Here is a 24417-nt window from a genome sequence, read left to right as displayed (position 1 = left end):
GCGTGGATAACGAACCATGCGTTCAATTCGAAAGGTTATTACGCAGGAAAATAGAAATTTTTTTAGATCTATATTATAATGTCTGTGAAGCATCGCTTGATTGAAAGTGAACTTACTTGGTTTCGTGATTTCCGACAATATTGTGATGTTTATAGATCTCCGCAGGTTTTATGTAAATCCCGGCTTTGTAGTTTCTTGAATTTTAAATGTACCGGCAACTTTTTGTTCATGGATAACAAACATTGATTTGTAAGGATTTGCATACTGCATTACTGTGTATTATACTCGCTGGAATTAGCATAAAACGAATTAAATTCTTTGAAGAATTTAAATATTCCGATGTCCGCTCTACTTGTGACACTTTATTTACATTTCATGTTAAGAACGGACGAGCTCTTTTCATTATCAACACAGGAGAAAATAATAATTTTCTGTCGTTTTTTTTTCGGATTACATATTTACATTTATTATTACACTAGTCAATAAGTTTGTACTAAAGCATTAAAAAGTGATTTTTAAAGTAGAATTCTCTCCTGATTCTAAATCCGAAACCCGTTTTGTTTCATCAGGTCAGGACTCAGAGATATTTGTAAATAAAGTTTTTTTTGAGTTCAGTGTTGTTTTTTTAGTTTTGCTTAACAACTTGTAAAATCATAAAACTCTGTAGTATATTATCGAAAATTAAGGTAATTAGATAAGCTTTCTAACAAACTATAGAAGTCGCCGAGAGAGTTCAGTTTAAGATATTTGCGAAAATTTTGAAAAAAAACAACGGTTTTTAAAAACTTTTTGATATTTTTGTGCAGAAAACTTTTAAATTGGTACTTTGATTTTGTATTGTAATACGTCATTATAAAGGTGAGACTCTGCTTTCTAACGCGGTGTTAAACAAGTTATATCTCTTGCCATTTAGGAGTTACATGACAAAGAATGTGGTGTGATTTTTAAAAAACGATTTATTTTTATTAACTTTTGAAGATTTTGTGAAAATTTTAATTTGAATATGCACAAAACTGATAAATTTTGCTTTTCTAGTTGATTTCACTGGTCAAAATGAGCGATCTTAGATAAAAATTATGCAGATACTGTTAAAAAGTTATTTGTCGAATGTTTTATAATTTAAATAAATTTTAAGACGTTGTCGTACCAATCTAGATAATTATTATGCCGAAGAAAAAATTATCGTAAAATTTATGACATTTTTATTGCTTACTGCCACCAGATTGTCCGGAAAAAAAGTAAAATAAAGATGAAAAAAAAAAAGTTTCAGTAATCTCCACCTGCCCATTTTGTGCTAACTTTCCAACAGATTAACGAGTATTTGTGTTTTAGTAATTAGTAATTACTAATTTCTCATTTTAATTTAGTTTATTTCGAACATTTTCCACTTCTCTAATATTTTTGGTTCATAAAGAAACGCCACGTTAGTATTAAAGTCATTTTAAAACTCATTATGTGTCCAGAAATTTAGATTTTTAAGCAATGGCATTGATTCTTTTTATCGCTAAAATATAAAAAAGTTTTAATTTTTTGAAAAACTTTTCAATGTTTTTTGTCTTGTAACTTCTAATCGACAAAAGATAACAATGTATTTGTCAGAGCGTCAAAAAGAAAAGATCTCAATCTTTTCAATGATGTATTACAATAAAAAATTGAGGTAATAATTTTACATATAAATACAGTAGAACCTCGATTATCCGGGTACGGATTATCCATGTTGCAGATTATCCGTGCAAGGGTGTTCGTTCGATTATCCGTGCTTCGATTATCCGTGTATTACAAAAAACATACAAATAGAAACTACTTCGGAATTTAGCTTTCAATGTCAGAAAACTTAAAATTTAGAATTTTACGAGTACCGCTTTGTGATATAGTTTAATGAGATTTAAGTCAGTGCAGAGAGCCAAAACAAAATTAGGAGTTAAATTGTTTGTCATTGAATAATAATAGTGTTCGCAAACATTAACAAAAATGCGTGAAATACATTTTTTTGTAATGAAAACCGTCACAATTAGGAAACAAGAAGTTGCAGAGAAAATTTTGGGACCAAAAAAAAATAAATGAAAGTACCAGATTTTTTATTACAAAATAATTACTTTTATGTAATATGACTGATAAAAGTTGATTGTTTCAATTTAATAAATTTTAAAGAATCTAATAAATTTTGTTGAAATTTCTATAAATTGTAAATTAAAAAAACTATCGAAATAATTTTGTTGCCTTAAACGTATGTTTATTTAACGACTCGATTATCCGTGTTTTTTGATTATCCGTACAGGCTCCGGTCCCGTGAAGCACGTATAATCGAGGTTGTACTGTACAACTAAAAACGACGTTTTTTTGGAACACTATATCAGTTTTTCAAAAATGTCACAAAAGCAATGCCATAACTTTACAGATTTTTAAGAAAAAAATGAATAAAATACATTTTTGTCCAGTCGAACCTAAAAAATTAATTTTTCAAGAATATCTCTGAATCCAGACCTGATGGAGCAAAACGGATTTCAGATTCTAAATCGGACAGCCAATCTACTTTGAAAATAACTTTTCACTTTTCCTAGCACAATTTTTTTACAAAATTTGTGACTAGCGTTATTATTGTCACTCGCGTCGATACAGAAATAAATCTGCAATTCAATTTGAATTCAGCTGAAGCATACTAAATTGCAAACAAACTAGCTCAATTAACCGAAAGTGAACTAAATCTGATTAAATCCACCCAAAATGCAAAACTGGAACTAAATTTGAATAAATTTTTAAAAATAAAGTAAAATAAAATCTAATTTAATTAAATTAAATTTGTGGCATTAACTAATAAATAAAACTAGTAATCCACCCAATCTAAACAAATTTCACTAAACAATAAAAACTGAGCGAGTTAAAAACGACTCAGGCTTGATTAGACCAAGTCTAATAAAACCAGTCTAAATTTGATTATCTATAAAAATAAAATAGATTAATCGAGCTTTTCATCAATTGAGACTAAACCGGAAAAAATTAAACCAAATTTGGCGTCTTTTCAAGCGTGACCAACGCATAATCTTCGTCAAAACGCACGCACTGCTGCAAAATGCGTGCACCAGAATTCGGAAATTCGAAATACCTGAACGCTTGCGCTCGAACGGAAGCTTTAAAAGTTAGTAAACGTCACGACGCCGCGCGTCAGTCAGCGTCGGTGTTTTCGAGAGACCACATCATCGCGGAATTATTATTTTAAGACGTCGTGTGACGGGTTTTTATAAAGGAGTTGATATGGTAAGCTCCTGAGTTTCTTCATTTTTCGCTTCAATTCTTCTTTACTTGAAAAGTAGAATTTCGGACTAACCTAATTCTAAACATCCAAGCGGATCAATTTTGTCGGATTTAAAAATAACACAATCAGCTGTTTGTTAATTTTAGAAAGACGAAATTTTAGTGATGGCTAATTCGCACCTGCGAAGAGCACTGCGGGTATTGATTAAGAAAACATAATTATTATTGAGATAATATTTAATTTGGATTAGAATCCTCAATTATAGGGCTCTGAAAGTTTTTGTAATGATTAAGCGCGATATTAATCTATTTGGTTTTTATCTTAGTTATCGATATCGATTGGGTTGGATGTAATCAACGCGTGAAAACTTGAGGGAAATCTTTAGCATTTCAAATTCCAAGTCTTTCGAAGTTTCCAAATCACATTTGGTTTTTGCCTTAACGAGGATTTTATAGCACCGCTATATAAATTATCCTGCAGTCGTAATAAGGAGAAAGCCTGATTTTGCGCATGGGTAAATCCGAACAATGTAAAAAGCTAGCTTCCAAAAACTATTAATTAAGAGATACACGCGCCCACGCTTCGTTTCCTGGATGATATTATTTAACTGTCTAAATTTCAGCAGTTCGCTTGGTTTGGTTTAGTATAACCAGCTTTGTTCGCCGTTGTGGTTTAGCTACAATATAGTTTGTCGCTGATGGAAAGAGGCGTAAATTTCGATATGCTAATGCATTAAATTTTCAAAATTAATCGCTTGAGCGGAAATGGTCCGCGAAGAGTACAACTTTCAAAGGGTGAAAGGGTCGATACACTCAATGGTTTACTCAATAAGATTGATGGCTACGATCAAATTGCACATTCCAATTCAAGTATAAGAAAAAACAGAACCTCATCTTCGGCTCGAAATGTTTAAAGCGAGAGTAAACATGGATTTGGTATTTTAAGAAACTGCGAAGAATTCGGGAAAATCGTTGAAAGAGAAATTTATTACCCAGAGGATATTGCATATTTTAAAATTGAAGTCTTTATTCCCTTATTTCACTTGACCAATTAATTAAAAGTTTGGGTTTAAAAATAAAAAATACACTTCAAAAGTTGGCTACCAACAACAAACCTCTTGCGTTAGAATAAACTACAAGGACTGCAGTAAAATTGCCGACAAAGTAAAATAAACTTTATTTTTACACAAACGCGATTTTAAACGAAAAGTGTAAAAAGAGTCTCTTTACAATGTCTCGACGCCGGAGTCGAGAAAAGAACTGTGTTTGACTATAGAAAAAGGAGAAAAATGAACACCAACTCTCTGGTCAAACTTCCGAGATTACTCTTATAAAGTAATGGGATCGGAATCAAAAGATAAAAATGAAATATTTCACATTTCGGTATAAAATTTGCCAACAAAAAAAATCGACGGAAATGAACTGTGAACTGAAATGATTTCTCATTTATTTCCAGAACAAATGTTCTGTAATGCCACACCGAATTTCACATCAAATCTAAATCTCCTTTTAAAATTTCTCTAGAATAACAAATAACTGAATTAGATGCGTTTGAAGGGCTCAAAATGTAAATTTTCAATGTTTATCTCTTGTTGAAGTCGCTTTCATTTATCTTACTCTATTTTAATTTAATAAGTATAATGTAACCTGAAGACTAATAAAAACGGCTCGAAGAACTGTCACCAATTTTTCACTCAAACCGCGAACTTGTGTACGTAGTGCCTGAACACAAACCATTTTCTTGTGAAAGCTTTAAAACATGTCCCGATACGTCTGTGCAATTAATCGCGAAATTCAATTAGAAATAATCGCAAGTCATGTTAATTTACTTATTGCAGTTCACTGTCGACGAATCAATTAACAGGTGAAATGCTATTTTGGCTCAAATCAGAATTTTCTCCTAAAGTGGTTTTAAGAATCCGACGCGGATCGCTGCTTTTTTCCATACCAAAGAACTTCCTTCCTCTTTCAATGGCAGTAGAATTAATCAAATTCGGTGATCCTTAAACAATATCGCTGCAGAAACTATCGATCGCAAACAAGACAACGTGCTTTGAATGATTTTTGCTTTAATATTAGTGATTAATTACAAAGAGTCCTTCTTGGCATTTTCTTTGTGGCACGTTTGGGATAATAACAGTGGTAATTTCGAATTGAAATGAGGAGGATTCTTTAGTAAAACGTCCACGACCCTAATAAAATGAACCTACCATTTGATGTCGTGATGGTAATTTAGAACTGTTTCCGAAAGAGCAGGAGTTTAGAGCAAAATTCAATTCCGGGATTATAATAATTTTACGGCACGCGCTCATTTTTCTGTGCCATTAATAAAAACCGTTATTTATGAACCCATAAATGATATTAATCTATAGTGTTGGGATCAGCCAGCAGCAGGTGAATTTATATTTAATTTCAATAAAGCGAACGCAACGTGAGCTTTACAAATTCAGCTTAATTGTGCAGTTTGTGTAGCGAAAAAACTCTTTGATAACGAAAATGCGATTTTCGTCCCGTCTAAAAACGTTTGATTGCCTGTTTAAAAAGAGAGTTAATTAATCTACTAAACGTTTAAAGTTTCACGAAAAATGTTTTCATGATAAAAACAATTTGTTCTGAACATGTAAATCCGGAGATGCACCGGAAACGAAGATACAAAACCGAATTATTTGTGTACAAACTCATTGGTACGTACGCCGTCAAGTTGTCAGCACTGTTTATGTTAAAACTAAACTCGAGTTTGACGCAGTTATTTTAGTTTGAACAGAAATGAATGTCGCTTCTTTAATAGGTTTATTCGTTTCACAATGACACCCTGTATATGTAACAGAGTTATGGACGTGACGAGAATAGCGAAATCGTCGCAAAATTTATGTATTCTGCCTTTACGAAAGTAATCGATAATACTTCCATCAAAAATGCAAGTTTTTTATTTTTAAAGTTGGCATTAATGTCAAGTTCTTTAAAGACGGTGCGATTCAATGAAGATGCTTGAGTGTTCTTCCTTGTAATGGACTCATTTGAATATCCCATTGGATACATCGGGATGGTTAACAGGATGTTTGCTCAAGATATTTTGTGGATACTCGGGAGGATTGCGACCATCTGGCAAGGAATGCTAGAGGAAATGTGTGGTAATTTTGATTTTGAGCTTGAGCGAATATTATGGATTTTGAAAGCAAAAATCTCAGCAATGCAGAGTATCGAAAGGAAGCAACATAAATAGAACTGTTGCATATTTTGGAGCAAAAAAACTTGCGACAGGAGATCCATTTCCGTGAATGAACTCTTCCGTATAAAAGAGTCCTAAGAACTGATTTTCCCAATGTAGAAAAATCTTTAAAATACGATCTTATTTTCGTATCGTAAAATAACTAGAAAGCTGCAGCTTTTTTATTCTATTTTTGTCCTTCTCCCATGAATGAAAATTATCCCACAGCTTCCATCTGGCATTTTCAATGAATCAGATCGATATTCACCGTTTTGCAAAAACACTCCGACACTCAAAATAAACTCCTCTCTCAAGAAGCTTCTTTAATCCCACAAGAATTTACAATTTACTTGGTACGCCTATCGAATTAACTGTCGCTCTTAATTCGAGTATTTTTCCTGAAATAATTAATTAGAAACACAACCATCCATAAACGTGTTTCTAATTTTAATTATGCGAATTTTTAAAGCACACGCTACATTAATTCATTAAGCTAAACGCATAGCTTAAAATTTCCAAGCGTATTCTCGCAATGTTTGCATATTTACATAAGTCGTAAACTTTGCCCCGCCTCTGTACACGAGAAAATTGATTGATATGAGATGGTAAATTCGAAAATTTGACTGCGGCATCACAAGTTTGTAATGAAATTAGAGCTCGATGAGTGATGAATGTGTTAAACGAACATTTGCAAATTATGTCTTTAACAAAGATCAATCAATCATTGATGGTATAATCTTGAAAGAATTGAAATTTGAAGCACATAACTGGGCGATAAATCCAACGAGGACTAAGAATGAAGTGGAATACCAAAGGGCTTTCGCCACTAAATGTAGAACGAAGCTTCATTAAGACTGGCGAATTAATTTCGATGTAAGTTGAAGAGGATCATAGAGAGATTTGGGCGGAACCGCGGTTTACAAACTTGTGAAATTACTTTCAAGCTATTGCAATTCCGGATCAAATCAAGATTTTGTGTAAATTCGCCTAATGAGAGTAGTTTTATGTTGAACTCAGTAAACATTTTTTATTAGATTTATGACCAAAGGGTCAGCGGATTATAGCCCTTTCCCCGATTCGGGATTAAAAATAGATCGAAGGGCTGGGTTATGAGCAAATTTACATACATCGAAAACTCGGAGTATCGTAATACAACGTTTATTGCGGTATTAAAACATTAAAATTTTATGTGGCGAAATGAGATGATTGATAAATAATAATCCAGATGTTTCCGACTCGGAATTGGATTGATTTTAGTCGCTCTCATAAAACCGGACTTCTTACTGTTAAATGAGATTCATTTTACAGTCCGGAATGGATTTTTAACTTTATGGAAAAGCAGTTATCTTAATATTGCAGGTTTTATTGTCTGCTATGAAAAATAATAATGCTGAAACTGCAAAATTCAGGACTATGAGAAATTTGTTGCTGCTTGCACTACATGATAAGTTAGTTTGTAATAATTGATTTTATCGAAGCTCTCATAAAACTTGAACTTCATCATTGATTTTTGTATTTTCTTCTATTCAAGTGTAATTACGGTAAAAAATTGATTTTGTAATTCCGTCGCATTTGAAACCAACACCGCCACTTTCTTTCAGTTTATATCATCGAGCTGACAATGAATTAAACCTGAAATCTGGAAACTCCATTCCAAAATTACATAAACTGTCACTTCGGCATCGTTAATTGAAACATAACATTTTATCGCTGCGCTAATTCCCTAAAATCCCTCTCGGTTTCATCCGCCTGCAATAATTTTTTATTGTTGAAAAAGCGATTGTTTAATGCCCTCCAAACGGATACAATCAAGGGTAAAGTGTTAACCCCACTGCAATTAATCTTGTCTTAATAGCCATAGAAAAAATGCATAAATTACCGCGTTTTCGGCAAATAAACCCTTCAAAGGAAAATATGTGGAAAAGATTAACAAAATATTTCACTACAATAGAAGCGACGTTGTTAAAAGGGCAAAGCGACCGCTTCCCTCAAGAGAATATAAAATATATTACGGCAACAAAATGTATAAATTTTGTTAGGTTTTATTATCCTTCGCCGGCTTCAACATTGTTGGATTGATTTTCCAGCTTAATTGTTCTTTACGAACGCTATCTTGGGATTGTTGCTAACAATTTTTAATTAAAATTCAAATTAAACCTCGCGTTGGCGTGTATGTAATTTGAAAATTACCATTGTAATTGGTAAAGCACAAAAACCAATAAAATTAGTAAATTGTGGTTTCAGGACCTAAAATACTTGTGATATGGGTGCCTCCATTTCGAAGCAATGCAGCTGTATCCGACACCGCCGAAGGAGCACGGCCTATGAAGAAGAAACGTCCAGCTCAAGATCTATAGAAATTGAGATACAAAAAAGCGAGCGCCCATTAAGGACCAGTGCGAAGAAGACCAAGTCGAAATGCTTCAGTCACATGATTCCGAAGAAGATTTTGTGCTGTCTCAAGAAGGACGATATGAGCATGACAAAAATAGAGCGCAGTAAGTGCAGATATCAATATAATAGACAGATTCGAGCCAAATTTAAGGGAAATTTTATCCTGAATCCAAAAAATTTTATTTTTTCGAAAAAATTTGCATGGAAATCTATTGCGATCGATATCTCAATTATTTAAATAATAAATGGTACTCATTTTACGCACAATTTTACACACAATTTAAAATTTTGCTAATTTTTTACGGACGCAACAAATAACTAAATTAGAAACAATAAAAGTTTCATTACTTATAGTAAATTTTTAGATTCGAAATTTTTAATGCTCCATATTTTCGAAACTAAGGTACGTAGAAAGATTCGGTCTTCGACATCGTTTTTCTAGCGTTTTCTTATCTGGAATCCATTCTAAAATATTAATAATAATAACTTTTGGTTACTTGACTGCCACTTATAAACTATTGAACCTACCGAGCTGAGATTTGACGAGTTGATAAATGTCTAGCTGCTCTTTCGATGGAAATGGAATTTAACGTCGTTTTCGCTCCGAAAACGCTCGTTAAAAATAATCCTAAAAAGACGCTTTGAAAACTTAATTCGGTCAATATCTCGTTTATTTATGAAGCAAACTCAAGTTATTGGCATTTACTTATTTAACGCAAGATTTCTCGCAAAAATCAAAACTGTGCGAATTTTAAACGTACGTTACAAATAACCGAATTAGAACCGTTTGAAGTTTAGGGTTGTTCTCGGAGAGCAAACATTTTGAAGCTCCGGAATATTTAGTGTTCTATATCTCCTGAACTACGACAGATAAAAAGATGCGATCTTCGGCATCGTTTTTCTCACACTTTTGTTAATTAGAATTTCTTTACAGATATTCAAAATTCGATGGTCCATTTTTTCGGAAAGACAAAATTCGATTCATACAATAAAAATTTTGAATTTTTGATTGTTTGACCGCTACTTGTAAAGTATTTGACTTACCGATTTGAAATTTGGCATGTTGATAGATCAAAGTTGCTCTAATTTTAAAAGTTTTAAAAGTTGTTTTTTGCTCCAAAAAAGATTCCTAAAAATTACCTCAAAAACACCCATAAAAACTTATCTCGTTTATTTGTAAAGCAAACTAAAGTTATGAGCTCATTTAACGCAGAATTTTACCCAAGATCCAAAAGTGTGCGAATTTTTAACTTACGCCTACAAATAACCGAATTAGAAACGCCTGAAGTTTTGAGTTGTCGTCAGAAGGAAAATTTGAAGCTGAAGATAAAAAGATGCGGTTTACGCCATTTCCGTTTTTTTGTTGCTAAGAATCCACTCAGTTAGACTATTATAGCTTTAAGAATTTTAGGTTCATATGAGGCTTAGCAGTCCATTAAATTTTTTTGTGAATTGGATCTCTCTTGCATAACATTATTCAATTATGGTATACCAAAATAATTTGTAATGTTTTCGATTTTAGCGTCATCTTTTGAACAGAATTTCCTTAATGGAGATGTAACTTTCAGACGATATATCAAACTTCTTAATGTTTGGAGCCCCAACAACTAATGACTAGTCTCCTCCCGTTACTATTAATCATTTTTATGAGTTCAGTGAAGCCAACCCTGGAAAAAGTGGACGAGTAAATGTCCCGCAGCGCCAACTTATCATACCAAAATCAGTGCCGTACTTGTTTGGTTTTGTGACTAATCGTAGCTGGTGATAATATTTTTTCTGCTTTGGAATAACAAAATATGATTATAAATAACATGACTGAGAAAAGGTGCCTAAAAGAGCGTGTTCATTCATCCCTGAAATTCAAGTAAACCGTAAACGGAAGCGGAAAATCGCTCAAATTAGTCTAGAAAAGTGAATTATGGAGTTATCCGTAATCAGAACGCGTGACTTGAAGACGCAAAGTCCAATTAAATGAAAAAGTCGCCTCGTTTAGTTAGGAAAAAACTGTTGAAACTCGTTACACTTTAAAAATCCTCGACGAGTTTGACGACGCAAATCAGATAAAACGTAATCTTTTCAATCTACATAACGCGAACTTTTCGTAATAATTATTTGAGTAAAATTGACTTGTAAATATTTTGACCGGGCTTATTTCCATATCAATTTAACTCTAGGAATTACAATCAAAAGTTTTTTAATTAAATCTGTTTTGTCATTTCGAGTTTCTAAAACGTTCCATTTTCATTCAAAAATTGAAAACCGGAGCTGAATTTTTAATCTCTCAAATATAACTTCTTGCAATTCGATACTAAATCCGATTACCGAGTTGAAATGCAATATTTCACAGCTCGATTTTTCTGCTCCAAACATTCAAAGTACGAGTTGATCGAATTCTGGGTCTCATCCAATTTTAATCGGGGCTAAAATGTCATTTCTTTGACGTCGATAAAATTATGAAAATGTACGAAGGGAGAATGTGTTTATGTTTGGTCCAAGAAACGTTTCCACTCTAAGTGAGCTTTCCCATTAAGAAATTGTTTCCTACTATTCCCCAAACCACAACTGCGCCATCATCATTTATGAGAATGAAAAAGTAATTTAAGTGGAACCATAATTTTTACAAGCACAAAAATTGCGTTTCACCGGGTCAAATTGCGATTCCAAGTGCCCACTTTGGGCGTCTCTTTGTCTACATTTTATTGCGTTGAAATTGAAGCCAAATTGAAATTTGGAACGTTCCTTCCAAAACTACAATTAGATTAAACAAAATGAAGGAGACAGAATCGACAATCACTACTGAGATGAAGCTTCGTTTACTTTTCTTCGGGAGCGTCTGGAAACAACAAACATTTTGTGTTCTTGGCTTTATGTGCTCAGCGAGAAAAGCACCACTCTAAAATTCCCGCTGCTTTAAAAGTTTAAAACTTGAAAATGTAAAAAAATGGAGCTAACATGTGGTGTCGAAATTGTTACGAAAAATCGTCTCATTTTCGTTTCAATTTCAACTGTGGGACTCCCGGCAAATGCCGCAAAAAAGATCAGTGACCCGATTATCCTTGAAACCCCCCAGAACTGTTATTGTTTCATCTTATTCCACATCATGTCCTCGAATCCCTGCACCCAATCCGTTTCTTATCATTTTTCCTTTCTATTTATCTCGTCCTCTTGTAAATTCCCATGTCGGCAATGTCTTTGAACACCCTCCCAATCCCTCGAACCACAAGAAAAGCACAATGCTGGTAATTTTACATCTAACTAACATAACATTTCCCGATTTGACATTTTTCTGCAAGTCTCTGACAAACATTCGTAATTTTATTTCTTTGTATAATTTCCTATAAAATTCTCCCAAGCGAGCGCTACAGCAATCAAGACGAACGAAGACGTAAAATAAAAATGAAGAGCTCTGTAAAGAAACGAAGTTTTGCTTCCGCAGACACGCCATTTATATAAATTAAGAGAAACAACGCAAGTTTGACCACGATAAACATCTAAGATTTTCATTGAGTGCACGCAATTTTTACATAGTGGCGGTAACTAAAAAAGCCTTGAACCAAAGCGAAAGGGCAGAGGTCGCAGACTAGCTAAATTTAATTAAGCCCATGTCACATATCGTAAATTACAATTCGGGTACAATGCGTGAAGAAAAATCAATATATAATAATCAAACTAAGATAAAAATTCATCGTAACAATATTAGGATCAAAATTAGAACGAACTGCAACACCGTCCAATTTATTTCAGAAAGATCACGCAAGCCATTATTTTTAATGAAATTAAAGTAGACATAATTGCGAAATTTACATTTCCATCAAATTTAAAGCCTCACTGGGGCCTAAATAAAATAAAAACGCTCACATCAGCAATTGCAATATTCGCTGGAAGAGAATTCCGGAGTGAGATTACGCCTCTGATAAAATCCATTGTTTTATTGTGTAAAATCGGGGATTATACCGCCATCAAATTTGTTGCGGTTGACGTTGTTTTGCCCCAAAAATGATAAATCGTGACTATTTTCCGTCTGTCCAATTTTATTATTTTTTTGTTGTAATTGTACTTTTTATTTCAGCCATAAAAGCGACACTTTTAATACAAAAATGGTACAGGCGGTACATGGCACGACTAGAAGTTCGAAGGCGATATACTTGGACGATATTTCAGAGTATAGAATATGCAGGGGAGCAGGATCAAGTCAAAGTAAGTACGAACGAAATTGTATTGTCTCTGGAGAAAATAAAAAATATAAGACACAATTGGGGATTTTTATCCGAAGAAAAATTATGGAATGGGATAGCAGCAAAACCAATTCGGGTTTAAGTCGAGTCTCCAATTACGTTCAATGGACTCTAAACGTATTAGGGCGTCGCTTTTCAGCGATAGATTTTCGACGGGTTTTCAGATTAGTGCTCTTTGATGTTGGAGATAAAAATGCGCGATGAAAAAAATTATGTATTTGTACTTAACTAAATAAAAATAATAAAATAGTGCAAGTTTGAAGGGCTTAATGCCCCGGCGTATCCACCATTTTTGCATCAACAAGCATTTCATTTTATATTCGTTGATGCATCAGAGCAAACGTCTAACCAAAATTATTAAACTTTTTGCCCAAAGGAATTCTTGTATTTCTCGTTGTAAGAATTCCATGGAGGTCGACCTTTTTTTCGCAAAGCCAAGGAACAAATTTAATATTTGCTTCATTTTGTCAGTGTAATGTCTTTTGTCCGTCCGCAGACACAAGTCTGATTACATTACATAATTCATAGCAAGTTTTCCCTTTAATATGTAGCCTCTCTGAAAGTTTACAAAGGACTGGAATAAAAATAATAAAAAGTGAAAGCATTAAGAGTAACGCGATAGTTCGAGTTTGTTTTAAAAATGATAATTAGAGCCTTTGTGTAATTAAGTAGATGTGAGCTGACATTGTGTTTCGTGGGCTCTGCTTTATGAAGCTTTGTATTTGTGTACCTGGAAATCTAAAGCTATTGAGCACGAATAGAGATTGTCAGCTGAATAATCCACATTTTGGCACTAACATGTCAACTATCTCCAGAACTCCCTCAATAGATTTTCGAATCAAAGTCCAGTCGAAACTTAATTAACTCCCGGAATAATTTTACATGAATTTTCATTAAGACTAAATAACTGCTATAATAACTCCAGCGAAAATAGCAGATGCACTTCCAAGAACGACATTTATTAAAATAAGCTCTCGTACACAAAAACAGAGGATTTGGGTGAAATGGCTTAGATTACAAAACCCTAATTGTCTCGAGACAACTTAAGATGCATCATTTCCAATAACCCGCTTTGTATCGACCAAACAGGGCCGGACTGAAATTTTTCTCGCAATAGTTAATCACTTTATTGTTGTTTTCAACGATGTTCAGTGTCGTGTAAACGGGACGAAACCGGTGAGAATCAGATTAGAATGACGTTGATAAAGCATGTTTCACTTTTGTTGCATGAAATTACAATGATGTTGAAGAAAAGTTCTGCCATAATGTAAAACTTGAAAGTGTGATGGTGTGAGTTTTTATAGGTCGATGTAATTTTCAGCGTTATTATCAAAGAACTCATTGTTATAGACGAGCTTTATGTTCGAATAAAATTCCGCTTTATGTAGTGCTTTCATGTAGGCGCGATTTCAAAGATTTTAAAGGATTCGAGCGAAAACATCGGTTTAGGTGGATGTCGTACACCCACATGTTCAAAAATAGATCACTTAATTGGAGTGTGCATTTCACTGTGTTACGTTTATTGTTATGAAAGAGAGAAACCTTCAACTAAAAATACAAAAATGTAGTTACAAAAACGAAGAACAATCCTCATTAAATCAGACTTCAAAATCGGTGCCGCAATTTACTGAATAAATACGTACACCTATTTAGTTTTGAACGATAACATTTACACACAAAAGCCATTAGAGTTGTGATATAATTAAGCGTTTTCGAAATGTCAGAGCAATATCAATAATTCCCGGCGCATCCACCATTTTTTTCATGACAAAAACAAAGCTTTATTAGTTTCCTAGCTCTTTGCTTTAAAACTAGCGCAATTTTGAAGTGATTTTAAATTGCTCGGTTCAACATTGTGCAATGCTTGTAGTTATTGTATTCACTGCATAACGATCGATGTTAATTATAAAGGCGAATGCGCCAGTATTTACCGTAAGCAGGCCCGTATCTTGTCACCTTTAATGTCTCAAGAACAGCATTCACAAAGAAAACACAGCATAATTTGCTCGTTAGCACAAGGTGGGGTAAAAAACTGTTTCGTTCTAGCTTTACAACTTCTTCAACGCTTTGCTTACGCACATTCCAAACACGACAAATCGAACGTCTGAGTCTTCCACGACATCTAGGAATTCTTCGATAGGTGAGTTAGGTAAAGTAATTAAACAAAAATAAATGTTTCTTTGAAGAGGACCTTGATAATATGAAATTCGAGGACGAGTCGGACGATTGTGAGGATGAACTCGTTGATAGCAGCGAAAGGGACCACAAATTTAAATTAGAATTTCCAATGGATGAAGAGCAACTGAAGAAGCTGATAGAACTTTATAGGCGAAGGAGGGTGAGACTTAACCACTCTTTCAGCGTTAATAAGAGTGCGTCTTTATTATTACTTTCACAGCACTACCGACTTCATCCCCGTTACGTCGCTGAGATTCTGAAAGAATCCATTATTAAGCTGAAGAGATTACCAAACTTGAATCTCGCCTCCACCGCGATATCTAAGCAGATAACAGTGTGCGGCGATCTTCACGGGAAACTCGATGACCTTCTAGTTATCTTCCACAAGGTAATTGCACTGGCTTTGATTCGCGGTTAATGAAGTATCGATCCTTATCTCAAACTACTCTAATTTCTCAAAGTTCTTTAACTATTTTAAGTGGAGTGCGCGGAATGCGACGTGGAATAATTTTGTTACAGACAAAGTAGTTACATAAAGGCGACAAGAAGTAAATTTATAACCAGGACGCGTAACCCGGATAGACACTGGAATCACGTATTCCTTCTTTGACGCAAAACACGAAAAAAATTGACTTCAGCTTGTTTAACTTCGGATTCAATTGAAGTTATAAAGACAAATGGAAATGTCAAATATCGCAGTAACAATAAAGAAAGTAAACATTGCAGCTAAAACTTTTTCCCGTTTTTTTGCCGTCGTGTTGCCTAGTGGTCCGTGCATTCCCGCCCTCGATCATGTTGTTTTCCCCCGTTTCCTTCGCCTTCCTCCGGCGGCATAAATTAAATATGACAGAACCGTTAAAGTCTAATCCTTAGAGTTAACAACTAGGTCAACATAGCTCGTGCGCTCACTTTAATAAAATCCCTCGAGCTACCTGAAGTCGACAAGTCTTAGAAAAACAGTGAGAATGTCAGCGAGTTTCCATTATAATCACATTGTTCGGAACGTGATAAATCAATGAATGATGATAATTGATAATAGGCTTACTTCCACATAATCTTGTTTTTAGAACGGGCTCCCATCTCCCGAAAATCCATACGTGTTTAATGGAGATTTCGTCGACAGAGGCAAGCGAGGCATAGAAGTGCTTCTAGTCCTGTTATGCTGCATGCTTGTATATCCAGGAGGTGTTTTCCTGAATAGAGGCAACCACGAGGACAATATCATGAACTCGAGGTAAACACACTACAGAGAATATGGAAATGACAATAAATTAATTAAATTTGTATTTTAGTAAGCTGATTGATTTTCATTGACGTTTCAGGTATGGCTTTATTAGAGAGATGCAGTCCAAATATAGGGTAAGTACGATTTTTACGCCCTCGATTATGTCATAAAACTCACATTGATTTTCGTGTCATGATAAAACCCTCAATGAACTTTTTAATTTAGGAAGTGTCATATTATTTCGTAATGATGAATCGTTCCATGTCACTAGCTTCTCCATCATTTTACGTTGAAAAAACTGTCAGAAATGACGGTTTCGAGTTGCCACAAAATCACCAAAGACGCAAATCCGAGTTGGAAGATGTCAAGCTAATGGCTTGTTTCTCCCATTTTTTGTGCATTTATCAAAGTACCGATTGCAGATAATCCAGCAACAGTGCCATTAATAATGCCCAAAATAACTCGTTTTATGGAAATAAAGATATTATCGTAACTGTATTCAGCTACAATTGAACTAATTATGATAATTAGTTAGCGAGTTGAAGAAAAAATTCGTCATTACGGATGGAAAATCAATTGAGAACGGGCGCAACAAGCATTGATCTATACGGAATTATTTACAGGTGTTTTTTTTTCGGCTTTTAATTTATTAAGTATAGAATTCTTCAGCAAATATTTGAATTTTTTTTCGATAACGCTGAGTGATTCAAACTATATTTATTTTGTTTTCTTCATTTTCTTTTTTATAGGTTGTTGGAAACTGCATGTCATTTGAATTAAATTTGAATTTGTTACTATTAATAAAATGTTTGGATTTTCTGCTTTGGTTTATCAAATTTACATTGTTTGCTCTTCTTTCCGGGCTTAAAATCCGGCTTTCGAATCAAATAAAAGTTTGCAATTAAAAGAAATTTAGGGGAAACACGTTTCCTTTTTGAAAACTGTAGCATTTGCGGCGTCCCTTCCGTAAAAATAATATTTCCCCAGCATGTTCTTGTATACACTGTAAACACTGGCACAAATCGATTCCGGTTTATGTTGTTCTCGCCTAAAAATTAAGATATATGCAACACGTCCGGAAATAACGAAGAATAAACTGTCGCACCTACTCTCTACATCACACTTCCTCCAACCCCGCCTACAAAAATCGATTTTCTCGCCCATATTAGATTAAATTTTCTTAACTCGTCTTTTTTCTCGCAAAGTAAACAGCCTACAATTACAGAAACTTACTTTTCACCCAACTTTCGTTGATTTTGATTGAGTAATCTAATTAATTCCGTTGAGGAAATTAAAGAAAACCGCTTCAAGTGCGCAAAGTGAGTGTCACCATTAATTTGATTTCAGAGGAACTCCGAGAAGTTACTCAAGTTGATAGAAGGAGTGTACAGATGGCTACCTTTAGGCACTATCGTTAACAACAAGGTTTTGATTGTACATGGGGGAATCTCTGATACTACCGACCTTGATCTCATAAGAAGTTTGGATAGGGGAAAGGTGAGTGCCACTTGGAGGATTTTTCATGACGATAAGCAGAATTTTAAAAGCGTAAGATCTACGCACTCGACGGAGTTTAAGGCGCATCTTACATTACGTTGAAAGGCTTCGCAAAAACAAGTCGTAAATAAAATTTGCAATGAGGGAAAAACAGTGGATGTAACATTCCAAATTTTCTCTAAAAACTTCAATCCACGATGATTTATAAGGATTATGGTCCCATCGCCACATCCAACTTCATCTACGTAATCCTAATGTTTATCGAACCGACTGAGCTAGTTTTAATTGCGAAAAATTCATACGGGAATTTGCAGCTTTAATCCGACTTTGCGAATAATGCATAAATTTCCATTACTTTACCACCTGAAACTTGTTCCATCTCAAGATCGCTTTAATAATTTGTACCTTAATTTGCAATGTAATTGTAAATAATTGTTGCTAATGACTTGAACGAGCGCGTCGCTACTGAAGCTGTCGGTGACATGTTCGCAAATTTCGACATTTTTCTTAAAAGTGGCTGTTATTTATCTCGTTTCTTTTTCAGTATTCTTCTTTGTTACGACCTCCCATCAACGACAGCTCAGCCCCTGGAGCCGAACTCATCGATAAAGTAGAATGGAAACAGGTACAACAACGACAAACGTTCGGAAATAGCGACAGTTTACAATTTCATTTCAGGTTTTTGATATATTATGGTCGGACCCACAAGTGGGAAATGGGTGTATTCCGAACGCTCTGAGGGGTGCCGGCACGTATTTCGGACCAGACGTGACGAAAAATTTCCTTGAGAAAAACCGAATGTTGTACATCATCAGATCACACGAATGTAAATCCGAAGGATACGAAGTTATACACGATAACTCGGTGAGGGAAAAATGTTTGAAACTAATTCTCCAATTCTTTTATTCAGGTGATTACGATATTCTCAGCATCGAATTACTACGAACTGGGCTCGAATAAAGGGGCCTATTTGAAATTAGTGGGGCCTCAGTTAGACACCCATTTTGTCCAATACATGGCGGCGGCAGGACGGGCGAAGAGGTTAACCTTTCATCAAAGGATTGGTTTGGTTGAAGCTTCCGCTATTCGGGAACTTCACGGACAAATAATGGCGAATAGGACCAAATTGGAGAAGGAGTTCGTCAAAGTCGATCCCGAACTGACAGGTTAGTGTGGTTGCCGAGGATAATTAGGGTGAACGTGGAAATCCCAGTGACGTAGACACAGATTCAGAGTGGTCATTTCGAAAAGTGAAACTTTACAAAATGAGTTTAGTTGAAAATTTAAGCGCCGTCGAGTTTAGCAAATCATAAATTTTCAATGCAAAATGGTGGATGCGCCACTCCAATTAAATTTTCTAATTTTTCTAAAAGCTTTCGTTCGATATTAAGAAAGGTAAAAAGCGTCAACACACTTTTGCAAATACATTTTGCTAATTATAATACACCTGAGACTATGACCCAGAATCTACGCCACTGGAACAAATAAAGCATTCACTGGAGACTTTGAGTGTCACATTCAAAAACCACGTCTAAATACGTAATCCGCGTCATTTCGAAATTGTCATCATCAACCACATATCGATTCTTGGCAGTTTCGCGTAATTTGTAATCGTGTAAGTTAATGGGTTTGGTGTAATTGGGAGTTGATGTAATTCATATTGTTAGAGCTCAGCAGCAAATTGGATAATTAATTTAATAAACGGAACTAATACAAGACGAGGTTGATTAAAATTTTGTTTTTTCTCAGGGTACATGACTGTGTGTGAGTGGTGCACTGCCATGGAGAAAGCCACAAGTCTCGGCCTTCCTTGGCGAATGCTCAAAGAAAAATTAGTAACAGTGGACCCAGAAACTCAGCAAGTTAATTATAGTTCAACTTTCGAAAATATCAGCAGCAGCAAAATCAATGTAACTACTTTTCTCTGCGTAAAGTTTTGTTGAGTGTTCTTTTTCAGTCCGTCCAAGGAGCGTCCACCGTTGTGGAAACACTTTACCGTAACAAAGGTAATTTGGAAGCGATTTTCCGGATAATCGACAAAGATAATTCAGGTAAAACCACAAAACGCCATTTCTAAAACTAAACTGTTTCGTACAGGCTTTATAACATTGGATGAATTTTCCGAGGCATGCAATTTAATCAAAGAGCACATGCCTAACCCAATCACGCAAGAACAACTAGTGGAAATCTGCAGGTTGATGGATATAAACAAAGACGGTTTAGTTGATTTAAACGAGTTCCTGGAAACATTTAGATTGGTGGATCCAGAAAGCCGCCAAATGACCAAAGAGGATTCTCCCACGACCACACCAACTAAAACTACTGACGTGCAAATTAACGCTCAAGGCTCGCCTCTTGGAAGTCCAGTTAGCCAGAAACATGTCGTGTTGAACGAACACGCCAACAATTCCCCAAAGTCTCCCAAAGAGTCTTCCCTTGAATGCAACAATACCAATAACTCCCCAACAACACGCAATGTCTTAACGCAAAGTCCTGTGCTTAGCAGTAGAACTGGGAATTAGGTTCTTCGATGGTAACCATTTGTGTTCCTTTTTTTCCAATTTATGACAACGTTTTGATGGTGTAGAGTAGTTTACAAGCTCACTTATAAGAAGTGTTGCCTGGATCGGGCTGCATTTAAAAGAGTCAGACTTTTCAAAGACAGGAATCTATAACCAGCAGGGTGACAAACCAACTAGAGAAACCTGCGAGTGAACTAGTTTTCAAGGACGGAATAGTCCGGCTCTTTAAATTTTAAAGGTTTTCTATACCTAGAGCGCTAAAAAGATATTTGATGAGTAAAAATGGTCTTGCCTAAAGCCGAGGTGTAGAAAACTCAACTTAAGAAAGTGTCTGATGCAATAAGATGTGCTTACTTTTATGATATTACGGGGCCATTTGTAGGGGTAGCAAAGCATATCTCAAATATTGGATTTATTGTACATGAAATTATGCAATTATTGTTAAAAAGACGAACAAAATGTGGCTCGTCTGTCTACTTATTTTACCTCCGTTGGCGTTGGTTGAATTCTCTAAATGTGATATTATTTTTATATTGTTACTTTACGTAGATAAATGTAAATATATTTAAAAGAGATCTAATTTAAGTACATATCTATAAAATATAAAACATTTTTGTAACCTGTCTTTACAGTTTAGTTGAAACGTCGCCATGTAATCTTGAGCTTAATAAATACGTTAAAAGTTACAATGTTTTTTAGTCAATACGCACCTGTTTGTACATAAATGCTAAACCCGTATTGATGAGATCTTTCTAGACCAAGCACATAAACATGTTTTCTCAAAATATTGCAATATATTAAATTGAGTTGATTGTCATCACCTTTAACCCAACAATAGTAGAATGTTTGTTTTTATTTCACTTCTTATTGCACTAAATTAAAATTCCTTTGACGCACCAAGTTTATGTGTGTGAGAACACTTAAGTTTCCTCATGCGGAAAAACAATATCATCTACAAAACACGTGAAACTGCTGCAATACAAAAATTAATATTGTGATAAAAAGTTTCTTTAAATTGAAATAAAAACCCACAGACACGTCGGTCAATTAACTCACTTCAGGCAAGTGGTGCATGCAAAATTCTCAGAATTATTTTTTTTTTATCTTACAGTCAAAATTGTAACAAAAATTTCCATCTAACAATCGCTTGTAAGACGGGAAATAACCAACTGGTGACACTATCACGTGAAAATCCCAATTAGTCCAAAAAACGAACATGAACAGTTGCGATTAAAAACTTTGGAAAATTTCAACATTATTGCTTTAAAACAGGTTTATTTAACGCGTTCTTTGATCGGCAATGAAGACGCAAAGTCACCCTGATTTGAGTGACAAAAATTTTCTCATGATAATTTGAATTAGCAAACAATGAAAATTTGCAAACTTTCCGACGTAGATTTAAATTTGTTGATTTTCAAATTTTGACTTTCTGTCTAATCACGTTCATTTCCGGCTCATTTCGCTAAAATCTTTGCAATTCTGTTCATTAAAAGTGCATTAGGGCGAGAGCGATTAAAAATCGGTTTTAAATTAGTGTTGAAGGGGATTTACGGTAATTTAAAATGTTTCGTTTTTGATAGACGCCACATTTGTTAAAATTTCCCGAGACAATCATTTCCATTGCACAGAAGTCTTTTTCCCTCCCCTTTATAAGAATCAACAATAATTGTGCGAAGTACATGTCCGCCCATTGTCTTGTATTTATGAGTAAAACTCCACAAGTCGTCAAAAAAATTCCTACGTCAATCAGTGGCGGTATAAAAGGAACGAGGGAATTTTTCCAGCACACTTCTGTGCCACCTTCACTATAGTTTATAGTTTAGTAGTGTTAAAATGACCGCGACAGTGACAACTCCTGATGTTAACGTCCCAACTGGGATTGTGTCGGCGTCCAACATCTTCTACTTTCTTCTGATTCCAACGCTTTTATTATGGTACGCTTACTGGAGGATCTCCAAGAGGCACATGCTGGAGTTGGCCGCCAAGTTACCTGGACCTCCCGGACTACCACTCCTCGGCAACGCTTTGGATCTTATCGGAAGCTCTCATCGTAAGTAAAAGTGTAACATTTTCTTACACAATTTTACGATGACCAAGAGGTCAGACATCGCGCAATTGTTTTATTACAACCTGTTTGAATTATAGAGGTCTTCAATAATGTCTACCAGAAGTCCTTCGAGTACCAGAAAGTAGTCAAACTATGGGCTGGTTCAAAACTCATGGTGTTCTTAACGGACCCTCGCGATGTTGAATTGATCTTGAGCAGCTACGTCCACATTGATAAGTCTCCGGAATACCGCTTCTTCAAACCATGGTTGGGTGATGGTCTTTTGATCTCCACCGGAAAGAAATGGAGAGCCCACCGTAAACTCATTGCCCCAACTTTCCATCTTAATGTGCTCAAGTCCTTCATCGACCTCTTCAACGCCAACAGCCGCGACACTATTAACAAACTAGAGAAAGAAATAGGAAAGGAATTTGATTGTCATGACTACATGTCCGAAGCCACCGTGGAGATGCTCTTAGGTAAACCACTTTCGCAATTTTTCTTCTCCTCTAAGTTATTATTGCTATTACAGAAACCGCAATGGGTGTCAGCAAGAAAACTCAAGACCAAAGTGGCTACGACTACGCCTTGGCTGTCATGAAAATGTGCGACATTCTGCATGTCCGCCACAGAAAATTTTGGTTAAGACCCGACATCATCTTCAACAGAACAAACTACGCCAAATACCAAGAAAAACTGATCCACACAATCCACAGCTTGACTCGTAAAGTCATCAAGAAGAAGCGCGCAGATTTCGCGCAAGGAATTAGAGGATCCACCGCTGAAGTCCCTCCAGAGCTCCAAACTAAGAACTACGACAAAACAGAATCGAAAACCGTAGTCGAGGGATTATCATACGGCCAAAGCGCTGGTCTTAAAGACGATTTAGATGTTGACGACAACGATATCGGCGAAAAGAAGAGAATGGCATTCTTAGATTTGATGATTGAAGCGTCCCAGAATGGAGTCGTTATCAACGATGAAGAAATCAAAGAACAGGTCGATACTATTATGTTTGAAGGTCACGATACAACGGCTGCCGGTAGCAGTTTCTTCTTGTCTCTCATGGGTATTCACCAAGATATCCAAGCGAAAGTTGTGCAAGAACTGTACGAAATCTTCGGGGATTCCGACAGGCCTGCAACATTCGCTGATACTTTAGAAATGAAGTATTTGGAGCGTTGCTTGATGGAGACTTTGAGGATGTTCCCTCCGGTACCAATCATTGCCCGACAACTTAACCAAGACCTCAAACTAGGTAATGAACGAAATATACAGTTACAAAAGTTCTTAACTCAAATTTTCAGTTTCTGGCGACTACACTATTCCTGCTGGTTGCACCGTCGTCGTGGCTACTTTCAAAATCCACAGGCTTGAAGAGTTCTATCCCAATCCTGATAAATTTGACCCTGATAACTTCCTCCCTGAACGTACAGCTAACAGACACTACTACTCTTTCGTTCCATTCAGTGCTGGACCCCGCAGTTGTGTCGGTGAGTTGGAAAACACCAATAAATTTCACCGGATAATTGTTTTTCTTAGGTCGCAAATACGCCATGCTGAAACTGAAGATCCTGCTCTCTACCATCTTAAGGAAATACCATATTTACTCTGATTTGAAAGAAACTGACTTCAAACTTCAAGCAGATATTATCCTTAAGCGTGAAGAAGGATTCAAAGTCAGACTAGAACCGAGGAAAATGATGGCCAAGGCGTAAAACGAATAATTTATAAGTAGTAACAAGATAGAACTGTATATTTTTTTAGTACATTGTATGGGATGCTTAAATTATGATGTAAAATAGAAACGAACATTGCAGTGTATTTTTTATTTGTTTAATCGTCACAATGACCCTAGA

General features: G+C 35.3%; 2 protein-coding genes across 3 annotated transcripts; both read left to right on the top strand.

The window, feature by feature from the left end:
• Positions 1-3169: 3169 nt before the first annotated feature.
• On the top strand, positions 3170-21168 carry rdgC (retinal degeneration C). Of its 2 annotated transcripts, none has more exons than XM_088043785.1 (15): positions 3170-3255; positions 8705-8958; positions 12924-13051; positions 15136-15229; positions 15276-15427; positions 15488-15655; positions 16335-16501; positions 16590-16626; positions 17840-17989; positions 18534-18614; positions 18668-18853; positions 18900-19155; positions 19739-19899; positions 19947-20040; positions 20087-21168. In XM_088043785.1, exons 2-15 carry the CDS (start codon positions 8724-8726, stop codon positions 20509-20511), a joined length of 2334 nt encoding a protein of 777 aa, XP_087899911.1. In that variant the 5' UTR covers positions 3170-3255; positions 8705-8723; the 3' UTR covers positions 20512-21168. The 2 variants fall into 2 exon arrangements, with proteins under 2 accessions (XP_087899911.1, XP_087899912.1); XM_088043786.1 differs by having other exon boundaries at positions 8689-8958.
• A 1133-nt stretch (positions 21169-22301) lies between these two features.
• Cyp4g15 (Cytochrome P450 4g15) lies at positions 22302-24382 on the top strand. Its single transcript, XM_088043599.1, has 5 exons — positions 22302-22561; positions 22657-23037; positions 23091-23816; positions 23866-24051; positions 24101-24382. The coding sequence occupies exons 1-5, from the start codon at positions 22345-22347 to the stop codon at positions 24274-24276; spliced, it is 1686 nt and encodes a 561-aa protein (XP_087899725.1). The 5' UTR covers positions 22302-22344; the 3' UTR covers positions 24277-24382.
• The last annotated feature ends 35 nt before the right edge of the window (positions 24383-24417 follow it).

Source organism: Gnatocerus cornutus, chromosome 8, assembly GCF_029298725.1.
Source record: "Gnatocerus cornutus isolate USDA-ARS CGAHR chromosome 8, icGnaCorn1.1, whole genome shotgun sequence".
Lineage (NCBI taxonomy): Eukaryota > Metazoa > Arthropoda > Insecta > Coleoptera > Tenebrionidae > Gnatocerus > Gnatocerus cornutus.
Note: the sequence above shows the minus strand (reverse complement) of the source record. Positions and strands in the feature narration are given on the sequence as shown.

Excerpts from the sequence above, each read along its gene's own strand:
- rdgC (XM_088043785.1), top strand. The coding sequence starts at position 8,724 with ATGGGTGCCTCCATTTCGAAGCAATGCAGCTGTATCCGACACCGCCGA. Across the intron at positions 15,230-15,275 it reads ATCTAGGAATTCTTCGATAG|AGGACCTTGATAATATGAAA; the intron begins GTGAGTTAGGTA and ends GTTTCTTTGAAG. Across the intron at positions 16,502-16,589 it reads GACAATATCATGAACTCGAG|GTATGGCTTTATTAGAGAGA; the intron begins GTAAACACACTA and ends TTGACGTTTCAG.
- Cyp4g15 (XM_088043599.1), top strand. The coding sequence starts at position 22,345 with ATGACCGCGACAGTGACAACTCCTGATGTTAACGTCCCAACTGGGATT. Across the intron at positions 23,038-23,090 it reads CACCGTGGAGATGCTCTTAG|AAACCGCAATGGGTGTCAGC; the intron begins GTAAACCACTTT and ends TTGCTATTACAG. Across the intron at positions 24,052-24,100 it reads TGGACCCCGCAGTTGTGTCG|GTCGCAAATACGCCATGCTG; the intron begins GTGAGTTGGAAA and ends TGTTTTTCTTAG.